This window comes from Bos indicus x Bos taurus, chromosome X (assembly GCF_003369695.1).
Source record: "Bos indicus x Bos taurus breed Angus x Brahman F1 hybrid chromosome X, Bos_hybrid_MaternalHap_v2.0, whole genome shotgun sequence".
NCBI classification, from domain to species: Eukaryota; Metazoa; Chordata; class Mammalia; order Artiodactyla; family Bovidae; genus Bos; species Bos indicus x Bos taurus.
This window is the reverse complement of record NC_040105.1, coordinates 12,922,374-12,945,304: the sequence shown is the minus strand read 5'-3', so window position 1 is coordinate 12,945,304 and position 22,931 is coordinate 12,922,374. Positions and strand designations below refer to the sequence as shown.

At 42.7% G+C, this 22,931-nt stretch overlaps 1 protein-coding gene across 3 annotated transcripts in view; it reads left to right on the top strand.

The window, feature by feature from the left end:
• Window positions 1–22,333, top strand: part of ASB9 (ankyrin repeat and SOCS box containing 9) — a 28,601-nt gene extending 6,268 nt beyond the window's left edge. For 2 of the 3 annotated variants that reach the window (XM_027534680.1, XM_027534679.1), the window contains 6 exons: window positions 2,379–2,458; window positions 11,458–11,565; window positions 14,203–14,353; window positions 15,081–15,215; window positions 16,631–16,819; window positions 21,708–22,333. In XM_027534680.1, the coding sequence (XP_027390481.1) occupies window positions 2,379–2,458; window positions 11,458–11,565; window positions 14,203–14,353; window positions 15,081–15,215; window positions 16,631–16,819; window positions 21,708–21,832 (788 nt within the window). In that variant the 3' untranslated portion in view covers window positions 21,833–22,333. The remainder of the gene's footprint in view (window positions 1–2,378; window positions 2,459–11,457; window positions 11,566–14,202; window positions 14,354–15,080; window positions 15,216–16,630; window positions 16,820–21,707) is intronic. The other variant, XM_027534681.1, reaches the window with a different exon arrangement.
• Window positions 22,334–22,931: the final 598 nt, after the last annotated feature.

Sequence of the window (22,931 nt, the reverse complement as noted above, 5' to 3'; positions counted from 1 at the left end):
TCTGATTATCTGAGGTGATTTTAAGAAAGGTTGATTAGGTCCCATTTGTTTATTTTTGCTTTTATTTCCAATATTCTGGGAGGTGGGTCATAGAGGATCCTGCTGTGATTGAGACAGCAAAAGAGACACAGATGTATAGAACAGTCTTTTGGACTCTGTGGGAGAGGGAGAGGGTGGGATGATTTGGGAGAATGGCATTGAAACATGTATAATATCATATAAGAAACGAATCGCCAGTCCAGGTTCGATGCAGGATACAGGATGCTTGGGGCTGGTGCACTGGGATGACCCAGAGGGATGGTATGGGGAGGGAGGTGGGAGGGGGTTTCAGGATGGGGAACACGTGTATACCCGTGGCAGATTCATGTTGATGTATGGCAAAACCAATACTGTAACTAACCTCCAATTAAAATAAATAAATTTAAATTAAAATAAGAAAGGTTGAGGAGTGTGGCAGTGATATTTCTTAGCAGCTGAGAACTTGGGAGGAAAAAAATGGCTTAATCCTCACAAACATGGTGATCCAACTGATTTTTGAGATCTTTCTCAGCTTGTGGCTCTTCTCACTCAACAGTTTGTATGGATGGTATTTTGCCTTTGAACCAACAGGGTAGAATGAGTTATCCTTTTAATTCTAATTTGGGGATCAGTCTTTCCGTATCTGATGTCTGCGCTGTAGATGCCAAGCCCTGGAAGCAGTAGTGTTTCTCCTGAGAGCATTAGGACCCTCAGAGAATGGTGGTTTTCAGAAGTTAGGAAAAGTCAGTTCCCTGAAAGTACCTTGGGCATGATGATGAGCCCAGAAGGGAAGCCTTGGATGGACAGTGTGGAGGCAGGTTCATTCAGCTTGCTCTTCTCTATTAAGAGCCTGGTCAATCCATCCGGAAGAATGGTAATGTGCTCACTGGGACAGATTTTCCGGGACACTGATAGCTCCAGGTGGCAGGCCCATATCAGCAACACATGTTAAGTCCAAAGTGTTGTAGCCTCCTCCTTGATGGGCTGGCGTTGGCCAGGCTTTGGTAACTGCCTTGCTTCTCCAGGTCTTCGGACTTCTAGGAGATACCAGTTCATTCACAAAGTGTGACTGGTGTCAGACCATCCTGCCTCGTTGGTGTGTAGTGTATTTACTCCATCAGGCAGAGCCTGAGCTGTGGCAAGCGCAGACTAGCCGCCTCATGTTCTGACTTCCTGCCTTTGTTCTAGAAACTAGATGCAGCTGGAGATGAGAAAAATTCAGGTCTATGCCAAATTCAGGGCACATCCAGTCAACGAGAAAGAGGGCGAAACATTTAATGTGTTGAGGTGCATTTTACAGACTTCTTTCCTAAGAAAGTGTATTCTTTGCATATGGTTAGAGAATACATTTGCTAATTTTTTAAAAGATTTTTTTCCTGATGTGGACCATCTTTAAAGTCTTTATTGAATTTGTTTACAATATTGCTTCTGTTTTTCATGTTTTGGTTTTTTGGCCACGAGGCATGTGGGATGTTAGCTCCTCGACCAGGGACCGAACCTGTACCCCATTCATGGGAAAGCGAAGTCATAACCACTGGACCACCAGGGAGGTCCCTGCTATTTTAAATAGCAGTGACTGTGGGGTATAATCAATACCCTCTAATTAGTGTTAGGGCGGGGTAATAATAGTAGCTAGTAGAAGTTGAGCTATAGGTTAAGTATATCGCTGTCCTGACTTTACAGAGAAGGGAACTGAAGCTAGGTTCTGCTCCAGAGACCTCGGTTCAGCTCAGAAGAAGTCAAGTGGGTCTGAATTCACAGATTTCTCTTAAGCACACTGGCAGGGGAAATCACATCCCTCTTGCAAGGTCAGACTGAAGTCTGGTTTGTGCTTGATATTGGGACAGGAGGTAATCTACAAATAGATAGGGTTTTGTTTAGATTTGATTCCAAGCCTAATGGCGTATGTAATGACATGATTACTACTATTAGTATATGACACTGTTTGCTGAGGTGCCAGAGTTTGTATTTCATGCAGGAAACTAGGCTGGCAAACAGTTTAATGCACTAATACTGCTAATTAGTGAAGCTCTCATTTAACTAAATGGATCATTTGCCTTTGAAACCAGTGTGTAAATCGAAGTACAGTAATCTGTCATCCCAGTCCACCTCTTTGTCTTTAGTTTGAAAGCAGAGTATAGTTATTTCTTTAGCTAGCTAGACATTTCAAATAAGCTGTGTTCAAGAAACATCCATAGAGGGGAGAAATGCTAAAGTCCTGATGAAAGGGGTTGGTTGCTTGACTCCAATGTTTCCCTCCAGTAAGACCAGTTAGGCTCTTATTGATGGGCAAGGATGAGCCTCTGGGTCTAAAGTGCAATAGCAGGATGTAACTAACCTCTTCCTCCCTTTCCATACAGACTTTGTATCTGATTGGTCTCCTGTGCATGAAGCAGCCATTCATGGACGTCTGCTGTCTTTGAGGAGCCTCATCAACCAGGTAGGTAATTTTTTGGGGAAAAAATGATGAATATTAGGCAAGTTTTACTGCTCACCACACTGAGGAAAAGAAGTCATAGTCTGATCTTAGGATGTAAATTTCCTGTTTAGCAGAATGAGATGAATGCTGTCCTCCTTTATTTGGAGGCTGGCATAATCCTAGAGTTTAGTACAATTTTATGCACAAAGTAGATTCTGTAGTATCTATTGAATGAATAGTGGGCAAATTAGTGCATTCAAGTTGCTGTCACTTTATTCCATAGACTGTATCCTGGAAAATTATCACGTAAAGCAGTGGTTTTCAACTGGGGCAGTTTTGCCCCAAATGGAGACATTTGACATTGGCTGGAGACATTTTTGGTTGTCATAGCTGGGAGCAGGAGTGGGAATGGGGTTGGGGTAGTGGTGATGTTGGCCTCTAGTAGCTGGAGACCAAGGAAGTAATTAAACATCTGACACTGTACAGGATGACTCTCCACATTAAACAGTTATCCAGTTATATCAGTAGTGCTGAGGCTGAAGACCCTTTACATAAAATAAATGCTTGAAAATGTCTTTTAAAATATGTCATCTTAAAATATCAAAGAAATGTTCAGTTCTGTTGAATCTCCAGTGGAAATGGCTCTGCCAGTTTGATATTAGTTTCTCTGCTCCTTCGATGGGATACTTTAAAGTACACATTAATTGGAATTTTGGTGGTTTGAAATTATTGGGAACTTAAGCAAAGGTGCTTTTAAGAAAGTAGTTTCAATCACCATTCAAAATTCCAATAAAATTTTTGTTCATAATGTTTGTCCTCTGAAGAGACAATGTAGACCTTTTAAGTTAGGAGCTCTTGGCCTTTTCATGGACCCCTTTGATAGTCTGGCAAAATCTAAGGACCCCTTCTCAGACTAATGTCTTAAATGCATAAAACACAATATAGGGGAACCCTATTAAACAAACGTGCAACGTAGTATATGAACTTCTTTATTAACACATTCAGTAAGAAGATTTAGTGGCAATTCTAATTATTGCCATACTTTCTAAGTAGGATAAATGTATTTTGAGCTACTTTAGATATCTGCAATAATCAATGCAATTAAAAATATCTGTGATTCCTCTCAGTGATGTCCTATTACTACTGTGGTTTGTGGTCTAGATTCACAATTGAAGGACATGATAAATTTCAGGTGTTAATTCTGGAAATATTAATAAATGTGCTTTGAAAAATTCCAATTTCACAGACCTATCTAGACTAAGAAATCCTCCTATAAGAAGACAATTTGTAAAGATAAATTTCAGACTACTCTAAGTCACTATCTTAAGCTGTTTTTGGTAGCAGCAGCCTCTTAGAAATATAGATAGTAGCACATAACTCTAGCTAAATAAAGTTAAGCTACTTCTCAGATAAACTGAAACATTTGCCTTAATTTGATAGGGTAAAAAATGATCATTGCCGCTTTTATATATAACTTACTAAATTGGACTGATATTCATTTATATTCAGTATTTGTTTACTGAACATCTGCTGGAATCATGTCTTTATCTAAGCACTTTTGCATTATTTAAGCAAGTTATTTTCTTGGAACCCTAGTTTCTACCTTCAAAAAATAAGTTCCTCTGTGTGTGTGTGTGTGTGTGTGTGTGCACTGAGTCTCTCAATTGTGTCCAACTTGTGACCCCATGGACTGTCCCCTGTCCATGGAAGTTTCCAGGCAAGAATACTGGAGTGCATTGCTATTTCCTTCTCCAGGGGATCTTCCTGACCCAGGGATCAAAGCCATGTGTCTTGCATCTCCTGCATTGGCATGTGGATTCTTTACCACTACGCCACCTGAGAAGCTCCTGAGCATTCCAATACCTTCCTCCAGACTAATACCTCCAGTATTAGTCAGGTCTTGCTGTGTAAGAAAAAAGCCCAAACACAGTAGCAAAATACAATAAACATTTCTTGCCAATAAAATTTTGGATCAGCTGATCTGCACTGTTCTTGGCTTCAAGCTGTGGGTTGGGTACAGCTCTCCTGTACTCATCTCCCATCCTTGTTTGACCAGTGGCTACCTGAGGAATTTTCTCCCTGTGGCAGAAGGCTGTAGCATAGCAGGGCAAGCCCAACCATGAAAGAAAACTTCTAATCTGCTTATGTTAGATCTGCTAACATCCCATTGGTCAGAGCAAGTCAGATGGCCAAGTCCAAAGTCAAGGATCAAGGAAGTAATTTTGTCAATTATGAGGTCATGACAAGGGTGCGACTATATTACACTGTTACAGGAGGGTGAAGAATTGAGACCCAAAATTCAGTCTTTTATGTTACCTTATATATGAATTTGAGAGAATTAACTGAGGTGACATTATGTACCTGCTCTAGTTACTCTTCACAAATTGAAGAGTACCTATTTTCTTACTACAATCTACATAGCGCTTCAGATAATCAAAGACTACTGAAAAACACTGCTGCTAAACTAAACAAACATACTTTAGTCAGGGATATAAGACCAAACGTGCAAATGTCTATAACAAAGAGAAGAGAAAATTATAAAAAGTAATTCTCACTTGGTCCAAAAAGGGAGAAACTGAATCTGTAACTAATTATTCTTTACTATGACTTCACATTAAAATAATGTGAGATTTAAAAGGAAAACAGCAACTGGGCTTCACTCTAGATATTCTGATTTAGCCTAGGCCAGGCTTCATGCATTGGTATTTTTTAAGCTCCTGTAGAATCACTATGTTCAGGAATTTTTTTTTAAAAGGCCATTTTGCCAGTGGAGAAAGAGGGAGGAAGGCATTTGACATGAAAGAGAAATAGTATGTGGAAAGGAACAAAAACATTGATAGGTTGGATTTCATTAAGATTAAGGACTTGTTCATCAAAGGCAGCATTTTAAAAGCAATAAGGCAAGCCATACATGAGAAAATGTTTGAGATATCTATCTATTTATGACTAAGAACTCTTATTCCTAGCCTAAAATCAATACACAAAAGACTGACAACAGAAAAATGAACAAAGAAACTTGGACTGGCAATTTTTTAAAAGATATCCAAGTGTTCAATAAATATATCAAATTGTGCTTATTAGTAAAGTTAGTAAATATGTAATTCAAATTACAAATTATGTTACTCACTCCTCCCACTAGAAGGGTTAAATTTGGAAAGACAGATAATACAAAGTGTTGACAAGAATGTGGAGCAACTGAAACTCTCATACATTGCTGGTGGGAGTGTAAATTTGTGCAAACCAATTTGGGAAATATTAAGGAATATCTACTAAAGCTACAAATATCTATACCCTACAACCAAACACTTTCATTTCTAGGTTTATATGCAACAGATATGTATACATGAGTTCATCAAAAAACATGTATGGGTATATTCATAGAAGCCTTATTCCTGACAGCAAAAAAAAAAAAAAACCCTTGAAAACAACCTAAGTGAAAATGAAAGTGTTAGTTGCTCAGTTGTGACTGACTCTTTGTGACACCATGGTCTGTAGCCTGCCGGGCTCCTCTGTCCATGGGTTCTCCAGACAAGAATGCTGGACTGGGTTGCCATTCCCTTCTCCAGGGGATCTTCCTGACCCAGAGATTGAATCCAGGTCTCCTGCATTGCAGGCAAATTCTTTACTGTCTGAGCCAGTAAAGAAGCAGCCTTATTCATAACAGAAAAAAAAAAAAAAAAGCCCTTGAAAACAACCTAACTGTCCATCAAAAGTAAGTGGATAAATATATTTTGGTATATTACTCAGTGAAACTCTATGCACCAATGAAAATATATGAATGAATGAGTTTGAAAACCAGATGTTAAGTCAGAGTAGCTGAGCACACATACAAAAATACATACTTCATGGTTCAATTAATAAAACATTCAAAATCAAGGAAAACTATCATGCTAGAAGCCACTATTCTGAATGCATTTGTGGATGTAATTTGGGTAGGATGTATGTGGGTTTGTGGTAATGTTTTTTTTCTTTACCTGTATAGTGGTTATATAGTTAGATTGTCTTTGTGATAATTCACTGAGGTTTACACTAAGGATTTATGAACCTTTCTTTGTATCTGTTGCACTTCAATAGTAATTTATTTATTTATTTTTAAAGGGTCATTCTTTTATTTTATTTTATTTTTTTTCCTAATTTTATTTTATTTTTAAACTTTACATAATTGTATTAGTTTTGCCAAATATCAAAATGAATCCGCCACAGGTATACATGTGTTCCCCATCCTGACCCCTCCTCCCTCCTCCCTCCCCATACCATCCCTCTGGGTCGTCCCAGTGCACTAGCCCCAAGCATCCAGTATCGTGCATCCAGTATCGTGCATCGAACCTGGACTGGCAACTCGTTTGTTACATGATATTTTACATGTTTCAATGCCATTCTCCCAAATCTTCCCACCCTCTCCCTCTCCCACAGAGTCCATAAGACTGTTCTATACATCAGTGTCTCTTTTTCTGTCTCGTAATTTATTTTTTAAAAGGCAAAGCAATTTGTTAGGCCAGCATAAAGCAATTAAGGCAACCTTGGACACTCTGTGACCTTAATTTAATGGTTCATATTAGCATCCCTTTGGGCTAGGGTTGCATGGGAAATCTTAAAAATACCAGTGCCTGAATTCAGCTACCTTTGGTTGTATTGCAGTTGCTCTGGGATGCAGCTTGGGTATCAGGACTTTTTATTTTTTAAAGTTCCTCTGAAGATTGAATGCACAGCCCTATAAACCTTCCCAATAAAGTTCCACTGCATGCACAGGATGAGGACTGACTTTTTTGTTTCTTGAATAAAAACTCTATGCTGCTCCACGCAGTCTTTACAGGGTTAAGTCAGGGTGGATACTAGGCAAGATCCTGGGCATTCTGAAATATCAGACCTTTAGGATGTAGCAGGCTTCCTTGATAGCTCATTTGGTAAAGAATCTGCCTGCAATGCAGGAGACCCTTTCCTGGGTCAGGAAGGTCTGGTGAAGAAGGGATAGGCTACCCACTCCAGTATTCTTGAGCTTCCCTTGTGGCTCAGCTGGTAAAGAATCCGCCTGCAGTGTGGGAGACCTGGGTTTGATCCCTGGGTTGGGATGATCCCCTGGAGAAGAGAGAGGCTACCCACTCCAGTATTTTGGCCTGGAGAATTCCATGGACTGTTTAGTCCATGGGGTCACAAACAGTCGGACATGACTGAGTGACTTTGGGCTTCCCCGATAGCTCAGTTGGTAAAAAATCCACTTGCAATGCAGGAGACCCCACTTTGATTCCTGGGTCAGGAAGATCTGCTGGAGAAGGGATATACTACCCACTCCAGTATTCTTGGGCTCCCCTTGTGGCTCAGCTGGTAAAGATGTAGCAGCTGATTCAAGGCTCAGTGATAAAGAATAAAAAGAAATCTAAAGTATTAACTGCCTAGAAATTACTAAGTACTAAACAAGGCAATGGCACCTTACTCCAGTACTCTTGCCTCAGCAAGACTTTGCAGCAAAGACTTTGCATACATCATTTTTAAAGTATTCATAACCAACCTGGTAGGGTAGGTGAAATTGTCCCCATTTTACAAATGGAAATTGAGACTTTGAGAGAAAAGTAGCTGGCCCAAGGTCACACTGCTACTTAGGTGATGATGCCAGCATTTGAACTCGGTAATCATTCTGCTGTCCTCTGTCTGAGATTTCAGTCCTAGGTTTGAAATGAAGATAGTGGTACCATTCAGAGAATCAGGTCTAGCAGAAAAGGAGCTCTTTTCAGGAGAGTTTGGTTGGCAAAGGCTAAATTTATGTCATGAACTGGGTCTCTGGGTGATTATGTCTTAGCAGGGAATTAGGAACATGTACTGGGGCTGGAGATTTAGATTTGAAAGCAATATGTAATATATAGAGGGTATTGAGAGAAAAGAAAAGGATTTGGGGGCAAATCCTTGAGGAAATGCCTGCATTAGGAGATGTAAGGATGAGAAGAACAGAGTTAGTGAAAGAGAAAAAAAAGGCAGTCAGAGACTGGAGATAATTTCAGGTAGAAGTCTGTTTTAGAAGCTAGGGCACAAGTTCCACGGGGTCAGGATGAATATGTTGCAGATTCAGAGGTGGAAGGAGGTGGGGAACGGAGCAAGGCATACTGGATTCTGAAAGTCACTGGTGGGCTTTAAAAGTAGTGTGTCAGCAGGGTTCTGTTGGTAGAAAATGAGAGAAGGTATAATGGGGATAGACTATTTTTGGAAAAAAAGGGGGGGCCAGTGAAGGGATGAAGAGCGTTGAATGGATGCTCGCAGAGGGTCAGGACTGAGGGCTGGGAGGACTTTGAAAGCAAAAAGAAAGTGTACCTGAAGAGGAGAGAGCAGGGGAACGCATGTGAGAAGGTAGATGAAAGAAAGTCATGGGGCTGGTGGGAGGACCAGGTGAGGTCATGGGCTATTGGACTGAGCTCATATATTTCTCCCACAGAGAAAGGAGCAATGGGAGAAAAGAAGACTGGAGAAATATAAAGACATGTTAGGGGTGGAGAGGAGGGTAATGTAGAAAGCTCTCACATCAGATGGCTTCGACCTCCTTGGTAAAGTAGGGAGGAAGTGATGTGTTTGGATGAACGTGAGTGAGATGGAGGTTTGTGATCTTCCTTTCTACTGTGTAGAGAAGGAAGTGGTAACTGTGGACAGGATAAATGATAAAGCCTAACCCTCTTGTGGTCAGTTGGTTGTCTGAGTAGACATATGATTTGGAGCTGGGACAGAAAGTTGCCAGGTACCAAGCACTGTGTCACCCATGGGGGCCCTGATATTGCACAGCCCCATGGAATCATCAGAACTTCTGACTGTACACTGAGATTAGGGGACAGACAATTGATGATAGAAAAATTAAAGGTCAGCTATTCGATCCATTTTTTTCTGAGAACCCACTGTAGACTGGACCCTCTCTGAAGTAATGGGTTAAAAATTACCTTAAATGGTATATGATTCAGACTTGACAATATTTCAGACAAACTGCCACAGTTCATTTAAAGTCAAAATTGCATATCTGTGATGAACTGTAAGTACAGTCCTCAGTTTGCACAGGGAAGCTTAATTTAAAGGAACTTCTTTGTAATGTGAATATGTAATGGGTGGTGAACATTTTTGGAATGTAAATAATTTCTTTTTTGCTTTTTCATTTACCTGGATTTATGTATAGGCACCTAAATGATTTTGAAATGGCAGTAGTGGCTATAGGAGTATATTTGTAATAGAGGAACTCTTAATAAAGAATTCCTTTAAAGAATAGTCTTCTTTCATCTCATGATCTGTAGCACAGAGAAAAATGCAATTAACATTTTGCTGTGAATTTCCGGTGTATTCGACCAGTGTGTGGGGAGGAGACTGGACAGAGAACACTGAGAGTGGGGAAAGAACGGATTTGAGAACAGATCTTTGAGAGGAATGCCTCGAATAAAATAATAATAAACAGAAGATGCTACACCGTGAAGTCCATGGGCAGTGCTTGTGAAGGGAATAAATGCTACAATTCAGATTTTTCTCGAGTCAAGGGGTCAGTGAGCATTTGTTTAATACAGATGGGATTTGAGGTTGTGAAGGAAGGGAAGATACAGCCCTGTCCCTCCCTGCAAACAGCAGAGCTGGTATGGCAAAGTGCTGAAATGGATTTTCAAGTTTCTCATTTACAAGCAGATTATTTTGAGTCTCTCAGAACCCATTCCTAGACCCACCTTAAAAAAAATCTCTGGGTTTGAGATCCTGTGAACTTAAGTGTATGCCCAGAATGATGGGATATATCAAAATGCATGAGCTTGCCAGTCAGAGGGTAACAGCCCAAAGGACAGCATGACTAGGGGGCTGAAAAAAATGCCCACAAAAATAGAAGAATGTGTGTTAGGGATGATGGTGAGTGAGATAAGTTGATGGAATGATTTTAGGCAAATTTATTCCAGAAAAATTTATTTATTCTGGGCTTCCCTAGCGGCTCAGGTGGTAAAGAATCTGCCTGTAATGCAGGGGACCTGGCTTCGATCTCTGGGTTGGGAAGATTCCCTTGGAGAAGAGCATGGAAATTGACTCCAGTATTCTTGCCCAGAGTATCTCTTGGACAGAGGAGCCTGTTGGATTATAGTCCACAGGGTCACACAGAGTCAGACTTGACTGCAACGACTTAGCCTGCATGCATTCTGGGAAGAAAAGGTATAATATTGAGTTGACCAAAAAGTTCATTTGGGTTTTCCTGTGACATCTTACAGAAAAACCCAAATGAACTTTTTAACTAACCCAGTATCACCAAGATGTTGATTAAACTATCCATGCTCTTAATTGACATATGCTAAGGAAAAGAACTTTTATTGTACCTGGTTTCTTCCTGTTAGGAATAGATTATATATTCCAAGATCAGGGGGTCTGTGGAGCCTCTCCTTGAGTTCTTTTGATGTTCTGCTTGGATTAGGTTCAGGATCCATCTCCTGGAGAGCACACTTTCCAAGAGGTTGAAGAACCCCACGACCTTTCAGACACTTTCTTGCTGCTTTAGCTCTAAACTAGAGTGAGACAGTAATTGTCCCTTTGGCTCTCTGTCGATGGAGCTTCACCTAATGCTTTGGACTGTCTTAGTCACCTTTTGCTGTGTAACAAAGTATCCTCCACATTAGTGGCTTAATGTAACAGGCATGTATTCACGTGTCTATGGGGCAGGAATCTAGAGACAATTTACCTGGGTCAGGGACTCTTCTGTGAATCTGCAGTCATAAGAATATATATTGGCTTCCCTGGTGGCTCAGTGTAAAGAACTCTCCTGTCAATGCAGAAGATGTAGGTTTGATCCCTGGGTCAGGAAGATCTTCTGGAGAAGGAAATGGCAACCCACTCCAGTATTCTTGCCTGGAGAATTCCGTGGACAGAGAAGCCTGTTGGGCCACAGTCCACAGGGTCACAAAGAGTCAGACACGACTGAGTGACTGAGCACATAGGTGAGCCAGGTTAACTTTTAAAAGAATCGTGGACTCATGGCTGAGCCCTACAGAACTGTTACATTGCACTCCTTACTCTGCCCATTTCCCTTCCTCCAGGGGTGGCCGGTGAACCTCATCACTGCAGATCGTGTGTCTCCACTCCACGAAGCCTGTCTTGGAGGTCATCCCTCCTGCGTAAAAATATTACTGAGACATGGAGCTAATGTAAGTACAACTCAAACCACATCTTAGATGCCACTACTGAAAAATAGCTATTTCTATCCCTTCTAAATACTTTCCAGCGTTTTTTATTAGCCTGATTTGAAATATGAAGAGGGTTTTTTCCCCCCAAAGTATTATGTCCATCAAGCTTATTTACTTTAGCAGTAGATGAAATACTGCATTTTTAGCTAGAAAGTCATGGTCTGAGCCTATATCCTTTTCTTTAGCTGTCATTACTAATAAATAGCTGTTACATTTCTGCCTTCATTCCTATGGCGGGAAGGTAGTGACATATTGTAGAAAACATACAACATTTGGCTCCATAAGACCTGAATAATGATCCCAGACCATCTCTACCATTTACTAACGTTGGAAATTTGGACAAGCTACTTAGCCTGTGAGCTTTAGAGTATATATATGAAAAATAATGGGGGAAATAGCAAAAAAATTCTGTAGCATATTTTGTGGAATTGGGAGGATTGAGAGGGGGTAAGGCATGTGGTTATTTGGAGAACAGGAATCAGGGTGACATAATGAGATTACAGAGAAGGAAGTTACACAGTCGTTGAATTTGAAACTAGGGACCAGTACTTCTTCCATTAACTAAGTCTCCTCTTGCTCAAAAGTGATGGGAAAATCTGATCAGAAGATTCTATATAGATTGCTCATCTTTTCTCAACCAGTCGGTACTGAGCGTTCATTATGTGTCTAACTCTAAATAAAGATTTTCAGGAACTTCTAAACTAAAGGAGGAGACAACCAGATAAACAGGTAAATGGCTGAATGTGACACTAAATGTTTCAACAGATAAACCCTGAACTCTCAGTAGCCCTCATAGAATGAAAGTTTATTTCTTGTTCAACTCAGAGTCCTATGTGGGTGTTGCCGTTTGGGTGGCTGTGTTCCAAGGGTGACTCAAGGACACAGGCTCCTTTCATCCTGTTGCTCCTCTGCCTCCAACAAGTGGCTCCCATGTGTGCTCTGTTCCAGATGGCTGGAAGAGGAAAAGACATGGAGGATTGTGAATGGAGACTTTTAAAAGGCCAGTCTTGGCAGTGACATATGTCACTTTTGCTCACATCCCATTGGCCAGAGTTCAGGCCATGTCTAACTGCCAGGAAGGTGGGAAAGTGTATGGCTGTGTGCCCAGGAGAGAAGGAATGAATTTGGTGAATGCATAATATCTCAGCCACAGCAGGCAATTAGAATACACTGTTTTTATCCATCAGTTTCTGCTGTGTAACAAACCACCTGACTTAATGGCTTCAGGCAGTAGCCATTTCTTGATTCACAGTTCCTTGTGTAGTCTGGACAGCTCTTCTGGTCTGGCCTGCTTTGGCTAGCCTCAGCTGGGCTCACGGAGGCATTTGGGGTTAGCCAATAGGTGGGCTGCAGCAGACTGCTTCATGGTGACCGTGGCTGCGGCCGCTGGGAGGTCTGGGGAGAAATACAATCTCCCTGTGGTCTCTCATCCTTTAGCAGGCGGCCTGGGCCTGTTCACATGGTCGCAGGGATTCCGAGAGCAGTGAAAAGGGTGAGCTCTCTGCTTGCATCACACTTGTTAACTGTCCCATTGACCAAAAAGTGATTCATGTGGGCAAGCCCAGATTCCAGGCGTGGAAAAATAATCTCTGTCTTGTGATGGGAGGAGTCGCAGAGCCACATTATAAAGGAATGTGCATCCTGGGCACAGAGTCTGTGGTCATTTTTTGCTACCACATGCTACAAAATATAATAAGTATTAATAGTAAGCGGATTGTTGGGAACATGTACAAATGTTCCTAACCTGTTTATTTCTGACGGAGAGAGGGAGTGAAAAGATGCTTCCTGCAGGAAGTGACATCACAGTTGAAATCTATAGGACCTGTTGGAGTCACTCAGCTCATTGGTGGGTTGGGGAAAATGTGTGGGTTGGGCATTTTGTGTGATTTCAAATCATTCCTTATAGCAGCAGGGTAGAGCAGGGGACAGGGGTCAGAACAGAACAAGCTTGCTGTCTATGCCAGGAAAATGGACTTTGTCCTGAGGGCAGCCGAGAGCCATGATAAGTATATCCTCAGGTTTATATTTTGGTTAAGAAAACTTACCCCGAACTTGGAAACAGAGCCAGGACTAAGCAGAGGCAAAAGAGGAGCCTGAGGGTGCAAACGTGAGAGAGCTGCTCCCTCTCAGGGTTGTGCTGCACTTTTGTGATCCTGGAAGTGAGTGTCTCCTTCAGGTTTGCACCTGGGGCATCTGAAATTAAGACAAAATAATATATTCACAATTTTAAGAGGTTACTCTAACTGCTGTGCGGAAATTGGATTGGTGTGGGATGGGTCTAGGATAGAGTATTTAAAATAAGGTGATTAGTTTGTGACCTGTTCAACTTATCCTAACTAGTGTCCAAGTTCATGTTCCTGGGGGAGGGCATAGAGGAGACAAAATATTCAGAAACATTCTTGGGGCCTGACATCCCATACTTCATTTGGTTTTTCACAACAGCTTTGTGGCATTTGTTCTTTTTTGTCTCCATCTTGTAGCTGTGGAATTTAAGGCTCTGATAAATGAAAATAAAAAAACAGCTTGAAAATGGTGGAGCTTACGTTAGAATCCAGGGTACTTCATTGCCTGCCTTCATCCTGGAGTTTTTCCTTACAGGTGAACAGTGTCACTGTAGACTGGCACACTCCCTTGTTTAATGCTTGTGTCAGCGGCAGCCACGAGTGTGTGAATTTGCTTCTGCAATATGGAGCCAGTCCCCACCCGGAGAATGACCTGGCGTCCCCCATCCACGAAGCTGCTAAGAGAGGTAAATCTGTTGAGAATTGAAGTTTTCCACCCATTCCTTCAAGGGACATCTTGCGATTGAAGAGGGAAAAGGAGGTATACAAAGCACTTGTTCTCCATGTGGGATCCTGGGTTCCACACAGAACTACAATGGCATAACAAGATGAATGCAAAGGGGCAGTGTTTCAGTATGACACTAGACCAAGGAAGAATGATTCTGCTTTCACCCCACCTAATTGGCCACACAGGGCCCCACTCGTGTTGGATTTGGCACCATCTCCTAAGCCTCTCCAGTGCCCACCACTCTTATGGGATGGTGGGCAGTTTCCCCCAGGGCCTGCTTTTGGTGAGGTTGTAAGTTTCCTTCCCTGTTCCATGGCCCACTCTCTGCGCTGTCTTCTTCAGGTCCACCTTGTCCCTCTTCCATACCTCTTCCCAACTCTCACTTCGATTTCTGAACTCAGATTACAAAGCCACAAACAATTAAAGAAGGTGGATGGTTGCTGGTTGCCCACTGTGGCTAATAAACTCACGTGGAGTTCCACCCAGAGCTCCAGATGGCATCTTATGGGACACCCTGTTAACTATTGACGGTGTTGAAGATCATTTGCTATTCTAAGTAAAGAACATAGCTTTTGGTCCCTAGTTAAGTCATTTGAAATTTTCAACACACAGAATACGGGCAAGGTGGTGTTTCCCTAGCTGTGAGAATTCGTGCTGTAACTGTTTTCTCCCACTCTGGGCTGCAGGCCACATGCAGTGCATCGAGTCTCTTGTGGCTCACGGGGGCGACATTGACCAAAACATCCACCACCTGGGAACACCGTTATATATGGCTTGTGAAAACCTGCAGGTGGCCTGTGCCAAGAAACTTCTGGAGTCAGGTAAAACCAAAAGCACAGCAGAACAAGGAGAGGAAATGAAAAGTGCATTCAAGGTATTTGAAAGCTCTTACTGTTGTAGCAGAGGAAAAAGTGTGGGCAGTGGAGTTGGACAAGATCAGAGTTCATCTTGACTGTGTTCCCTGGGGAATTACTTGAAACTGTTTCAACTTGAGTTCTCTTACTTGATTCTTAATCACGCTGACCATGATGTCCCTCCTCCCAGGAAGGTCCTCAGTGATTATTAGTTTCTCCTCCCTTTCCCCTGCCTCCCTCCCTCTGGCCATTGATATTACTAGTCCCAGCATAACTCCCACAGATGCTGGGTTAGGGCTGGCCTTTGAATTTTAGGCCACCTTCAGCAGTTCTCTTTGAATTGGAAATAAACTTGCCTCAGTTTTAGTCCATTGTAGATGTATTTTTGAAAAGGCCCAAGTCCCACCATTCTTTTTCACCTTCCTGCTGTTGTCCAACCCCTTCAACACTTGGAATACCCCTTTTTCACATTTTAAGTTATCTGAGTCTTGGTTATCTTTAAAAATCAGGTAATCTTTCCCTCTGCTGAAGGTTTATTGTTCTTATTGCCTTCTACTCATTGGCAGCCATTACCATGAACCAGGAGGAGGTTGGTTTTCTCTCTCTCCTCTCATCTTAGATGGATTTTAAGCTCCTAGTCAGGAAAGGGTCAGTTTGGCATCCCTCCAAAAGCTAAGAACAATACAAGAACAATTCAGTTAGCATTTGTTGACTGGACGTAGATTCCCATTTTTCTAGAGAGACAGCGGCTCAGGCAAAGCTGTATGTCCCCACACGTCCCAGTGAGAGCCAGTGTCTAGGCTGGGCTAAGGCTCTGTTGAGAGTGTAGGGATAGAGTCGGGTGGGGATGGTCCTAGGAATCCACTTGACCCCCGAAGAGGACGACTTTGCCACCTGCCCTGTGATCTTAGGATTGGCCACCCTAGTCTAGGCAATGTCATCAATAATTGGTTGCTCTTCACAGACCAGTTCACATGGTCTCAAGTCTCCAGTTTAAACTTCATCACAGTTTCTGGGCTTGTGAGTATGGCAAATTGCCATAGATGAGATTTTGCCATCTAGTGTCACTTCCGGTCTGTGCCGGCTAATGTTTGGGCTCTAGTAATAATAAATGTGCAGCTTTCACACTGCCAGCATTCTTCCTAAATCTGTCACAGCTATGTATGATGCTCAAAGGTGAGGTTTTTCAACCTCATCTGCCATATGGCTCATGTCATAGCTTTAGTCATATTGTCAAATGGCCTTTTCCCCATATTGTTAAATGGAATCAAGTCATCTGATGACTTGGAGAACTCCCGTGCCCACTGTGGAGGCACAGCGCTTTGAGAAGGGGGTGCTTGCACTCTGCTCCTGGACTGACTCTTGTTCTCCTCACTGTTTAGGAGTGAATGTGAACCAGGGCCGGGGGCTGGACTCCCCTCTTCACGCAGTGGCCAGGGCATCTAGCGGGGAGCTGGTCAGTCTGCTCCTGGACTTTGGAGCAGACACCCAGGCCAGGAATGCTGAAGGCAAACGACCCTTGGAAGTGGTGCCTCCAGAGAGCCCCCTGATCCAGCTCTTGCAGAGAGAAGGTGCTTCTCCTTTGCCTAAATCTAAGCCTTAATTTGTAGAGACTCCCATGGGCTCTAGCAGGAGCCAGGTGCTTAACCAAGTTCTGACTTTGCATCCTGTTAAACAGATCACGCCCTCTGTTCCCCAAATGTGGGGAGCTGAGATAATTTAGCATGCAAGGTACAGTACTGGCTGCATAATAAACAACCATCCTGCTGTTTGGCATGTTGGAGAGAGGCTGGTTTGGATGATCTAATATTCAGGGGTATTCCAGCTCGCAAAGAATTAAGATATTGTTTTTAAATGTTAAAAATTAAGACATGTTTAATTTTTAAAATTTTATTTTATTGAAATATGTTTGGTTTACAGTGTTGTTTATTTCTGCTGTACAGCAAAGTGACTCAGTTATACATACATATATTTGTTCCTTTTCATATTCTTTTCCCTGATGATTTACCACAGGATACTGAATGTAGTTCCCTATGCTGTTCAGTAGGACCTTGTTGTTTATCCATCCTATATATAAGTTAGCATCTGCTAACCCTGAACTCCCAATCCAGCCCTCTCCCAACCTCCTTCCCCTTGACAAACACAAGTCTGTCCTCTGTGTCTGTGAGTCTGTTTCTCTTTTGTAGTTGAGTTTATTTGTGTCTTATTTTAGATTCCACGTATAAGTGATGTCATATGGTATTTGTAAGCCATGCTTTAGAGTGATGTGGCAGAAGCCTCTTTGAGGTTATACAAGCCCCAGTATGTCCTAATGCGAATTACTGGGCATTAGGTTTCTGGGATAGTGGGTAGGAATGCAACTCATTGAGCATTACACAGTATCGCTTTCATGATCCATGGCAATCTGAAGACATTTACTGTTATAACTAAATCAACACTGAGCCCATACACCTTCATAAATAAAAACCAACACTTCTGACCCAAACAACTAAACACTGGGGTTGAGCAGTGTGCAAGGAGGTGGAGGCACTTCCCTGGGTTGGGGGTAGGCTGGGAGTGAGGAGCAGAGACCCCTCAGATTGCATTCTTTTTGTGTGTGTGGATATAAATTGTATTATTTAGTTTTTACTTTATTTTTCAGTTTAATTTTTATTGGGGTATAGTTGCTAAAAATGTTGTGTTAGAGTCTTAATTGTCCTGGGAGGTGGAGAGCAGCCAGCTGAGGACCTATTTATCTGACTAGAGTATAGACCTCATTGAGTCTTAGAGGTTGTAGAAGTTTGAAGCAGGCTTCCCAACCAGGAGGATTCTGATGTCATATCATCTGGTTATTTTCTCCCCACATGCTCAGAATTAGGGTTCTGGGCAGAATTGTGAAGTGGCCCCTGAACCCTTCCTCCTACACCCATCACCCCAGGGCACTTGGGGCTCATAGCCTGCCTTGCCCACACCCCCCACAAACAAGGAACAAACCAATAGAAAACCCTTTATATGAAGCAGTGGGGTAACCCCCAGGCAGTTGTGCCCACGTTTTAACGATTTCTTGGTTTTAAAAAATTATATCTAGACAGGGCAGATTTCTACAGCAGGCACAGATGGCACAATGCGTGGGGCCCACTGTTTTTTTAGGGGTCCACAGAAATGTTTTAATTTCTTTTAAAATCAGAAGGGAAAAAATGACTATAACTCAACCTGGATCATATTCATCTTTATACGGACACAGGTGTAAAATTACCAGCTGTAAAATATCTTTTTTTTTCAATTGAGAAAGAGATCCACAAAGGCATAAGTGCCTCAGGTCCCCTAAAGTCATTAAATCATACATGTAGACACACACGCATTTGAAAGAAGTTCAATAGTATGACCACCCCCTCCCTCGCCAAAGCAGCTGAAGCAGTTTATTCCTGACACACGACGACAACTAATGAGACTCTCTCACCCCAGCACCACAGTAGCCACTTTGAATACACTTTGGTCTTAAAGCATCATGAGTGTTGATGCAGGAAGAAAAAGAACTGGAGCCCTAAAGTAATATGCCCATCAGTAAATATAGAATTAGCTGATTCCATTATGGAGTAAAGCAACGCCCCCTGAATATTTGCAGGTGCCAGCAAGTGGCTGCCAAGCACTAGTGAGCTTTCAGCTCTATTCATATGGAATGAAGGCTCTAGTTATACAGTATCCCACTTGTAAATAGCAGACATTCAGTTTCCATCGGTAGTTCCACTGAGTTTCCTCCAATGGCCTGCTTTGCCTAAGTCTCTATCAGGCTTACTCTGATGTCTTGTTCTCTGTACTCGTTTATCAGTACCTCCTGTACTTGTCCCTGACATTGTGTCTAGCACATGTGATTAGTCACGTCCTTCAACGTGCTTTAGTGAGATGAGGTTAAGTTCAGTTTCCCCACACTATGCCTTTTGCAGTTTGTTAATAAGTGCTTTGAGTACACCGGGAAATCCTTCCTTAATATATGCCTTGAGTACACTGAACATAATTTGGAAGGTGCCCTAAATTCCAACAGGGACCTTCTGAATGTGTGATGAGGGCCTCATTGAAAATATTTCCTTTCTTTCTTTCCTTGTGTATGTGTCTAGTTCCACCTCTCCCTGTTTTCCATCACCTGAGAAGTATGCAACCCACTTTATCCTGTAGCTTGCAGTGATGCTCTAGGAAGTGAAAGTCACTCAGTCGTGTCCGACTCTTTGTGACCCCATGGACTATACAGTCCATGGAATTCTCCAGGCCAGAATACTGGAGTGGGTAGCCTTTTCCTTCTCCAGGGGATCTTCCCAACTCAGGGATGGAACCCAGGTCTTCCACATTGCTGGCAGGTTCTTTACCAGCCGAGTCTAATCCAGCCTTTGTACCCTGCCTGACGCACTGAGTTGAATCTTGGAGACAGAGTTTGGCTCAAGTAGGAAAGAATAGTTTTATTGCTTTGCCAGGCAAAGGGGGCCACAGTGGGCTACTGCCCTCAAAACTGTGTTCCCACCTAGAGGGAGTAGTGAGGAGTTTTACAGGAATGGTTCAAAGAGGACATTCTTTTGATTGGTTGGTGGTGAGGTAAGTGGAAGTCAGCATCATCAGCCTTCTGGTTCCAACAGGTCTGGGGTCTAGTGCTTGTGGACAGCACTCACTTAACTTCTCCCACCTGGTGGGGGTTTCTGTGTCTGTAAAACAGCTCAAATGTATGTTCTGTGTATCCCTGGAGCGGGGACCAGGACCCTGCCCAGGCTGCACTATTGTTCTTCCTTGTCTCAGGATCCCCTCCTTCCCTAACTAGCATCTGTTTGAACCTGTTCCTTGGAACTCAGGGAAGATCTTAGAAGCCTAATGAAGCCTATTTCCTGTAATCAAGAAATGGGGACACAGAAAGGCTTTTGTAAAAGCCCAGGAGCCCCACAGGGTCCTGCTTGGTATCAAATTCACAGGCCACTGTACCCTTTGAATTAAATTCTCAATCCTGGCCACACAATACAATGACCTGGGCCGCATGCCTGTACAAAACCCAGATGCTCAGCCCACCTGATGATGGTCGTTGAAGCAACATCTCAGGGGTGGGGCCCAACATCCCCCAGCTCCACAAAGTCTGGCGTGAGGGCTACTGCTTTATGGGATTCTTGAGGGTATGCATACATGCTTAGTGGCGAAGTCGTGTCCCACTCTGTGCAACCTCATGGACTGTAGCCAGTCAGGCTCCTCTGTCCATGGGATTCTCCACGCAAGAATACTGGAGTGGGTTGCCATGTCCTCCTCCAGGGGATCTTCCCAACCCAGGGATCAAACCCAGGTCTCCTGCAATGCAGGTGGATTCTTTACCATCTGAGCCACCAGGAAAGCCCTGAAAGTGAAAGTGTTAGTTGCTTAGTCATGTATGACTCTTTGCAACCCCATAGACTGTAGCCCACCAGGCTCTTCTGTCTATGGAATTCTCCAAAGCAAGAATACTAGAGTGGGTTGCCATTCCCTTCTCCGGGGGATCTTCCCTACCCAGGGATCGAACCCACGTCTCCTGCATTGCAGGCAGATTCTTTACCATCGTGCCACCAGGGAAGCCCCTGTTTAGGGTATACAGCTTTGCTTTTAAAAATGTTTTTAATAATCAAAAGAGAACTTCTGTTACAATTTAGTGCAGGAGTCGGGGCTGGGAAACAATTCCCACCCTTTTACCCTATGATGGTTTCTCAAGCTCAGCACTGTTTACATTTTGGGCCAGTTTGGGGCAGTCCTGTCCTGCCCAGTGGACATGTTTAGCAGCATCCCTGTCGCCCACCCTCTAGATGCTAATAGCCCACCCCCCAAGTTGTGACAAGCAAAAGCGTCTCCAGACAGTACCAAGGGTCCCTAGGGAGCAAAATACAGCCCTCCCACCCCCTGCCCTGTTGAGAATTGCTGTCTTAAGATGTAAACTCTTGGCTGGGTCTGTGCAAAGTTTGTACTAGTTCATTTTCCACTATAAGCTGAAGCACTGGGATGCTCTAAATGCAGAATATAAAAACAAACATGAGTTCAGATCACACTTAGATTTCACAGATAGCTCCTTATATTTGAATATCTTAAAATTGCTAAGTTATAAAATTAGAGTATTTGCATTCAGAAATATGGACTTATGTTTTGTAAAAGTAAAGACAAGAAAACCATTAAACATGGGTTTTCTTTTCATTGTTGGGGATTTCATAGCTTTGTAATTCCAAAATTAGCTTCCATAAGCCTCCATTGGTGAGACCGAGCTTTAAATTTCTTTTTTAAATCAAAACCTAACAGCCTGATTTCAGTTAGATAGCAGAAAAGAGAGACCATGGCCTTAAAATACCTCTTATTAAACCCAGAACATGGTCTTAAGCAGTACCATATTACTTCTTGATAATAGTGTTAAATCTTTTATGCTTTCAGTGAAGGAAAGGAAAAGTCTTGGATCAATGAAACCCATGTGTGACTTGTCTTATCATCTTTCTCCAGGGCCCTCTTCTTTGATGCAGTTATGCCGCCTTAGAATTCGGAAGTGCTTTGGGATCAAGCAGCATCATAAGATCACTGAGCTCAACCTCCCTGAGGAGCTGAAACGGTTTCTCCTCCACATTTAAATGTGTCAAGCGAATGGCGACACAGACAACAGACAAATGTTATTGAGTGTTGAGACCACTGGGATTTTCAAGTTAAGTCAGGTTTATAGAGTTCAGCTAAGTTTTTGTTGTTTGCAGTGAGACGTTTATTGTAGCTTCGTACTAGGTTCTTTTGCGCTGTTGGTTTGGAGGGTATGAAAAATTATCTCCCCTGCCTGGAAGAGGGTGGCTAAGATATCCATGGTGTTGAATATCTTACCCAGCACTGAGCTGGGAACCCTTTATGCTTTGTCTAATTTAGTCCCACTCTTCCTCCCCTCTTCCCTAGGCGATACCCTAAGACTTGGGGAGGTCAGTTTGTTTAGTTACCCACAGTGAGGCTAGGCAGCCAGATTTAAGTGTAGGTTTTCTGATGCTAACCTGGGGGCTTGTGGGGAGCAGAATTTTCCACTATCGCTATCCTGGCTCTGTCTCCACTTCGTGGGGAAAAAATATTAAAGCAGTGTGACATTTCTGTGACTACGTCTGACTTTATTTACTTTTTTTTTTTTTTTTCTTAAACCTTCCTTGTTCTTATTACAAGACCACTACTGCCTTAGTACAGGATAGTGGGCAGTTCTTTTTCTCAACCAAAATGTTCTATACGTATCAGGCATATCCTAGAACTGTGCTGTTCATTGCAGTGGCTACCAGCCCACTGGTTCTCAACCAGGGGTGATTTTGCCCCTTAGAGAGGAGGGTATTTGGCAACATCCAGGGGGTGGGTACTCCTGGCCAGTGGCTAGAGGCTAGGACTGTTGCTAAACATCGTACAGTGTACAACACAGTCACCACAGCAAAGAATGATCAAGCCCCAAATGTCAATAGAGCCAAGCTTGAGAAAGCCTACGCTCGCCATATGTGGCTTTTGAAAAATGTAAATTAGTTAAAATTAGATACAGTTAAAAATCCAGTTCTTCAGCATCATTAGCCTCATTTTAGATGTTTAATAACCTCAAGTGGCTAGTGACTACTGTATTGGACAGCACAGACATGTATGCTGCTGCTGCTAAGTCGCTTCAGTTGTGTCCGACTCTGTGCGACCCCACTGACGGCAGCCCACCAGGCTCCCCCGTCCCTG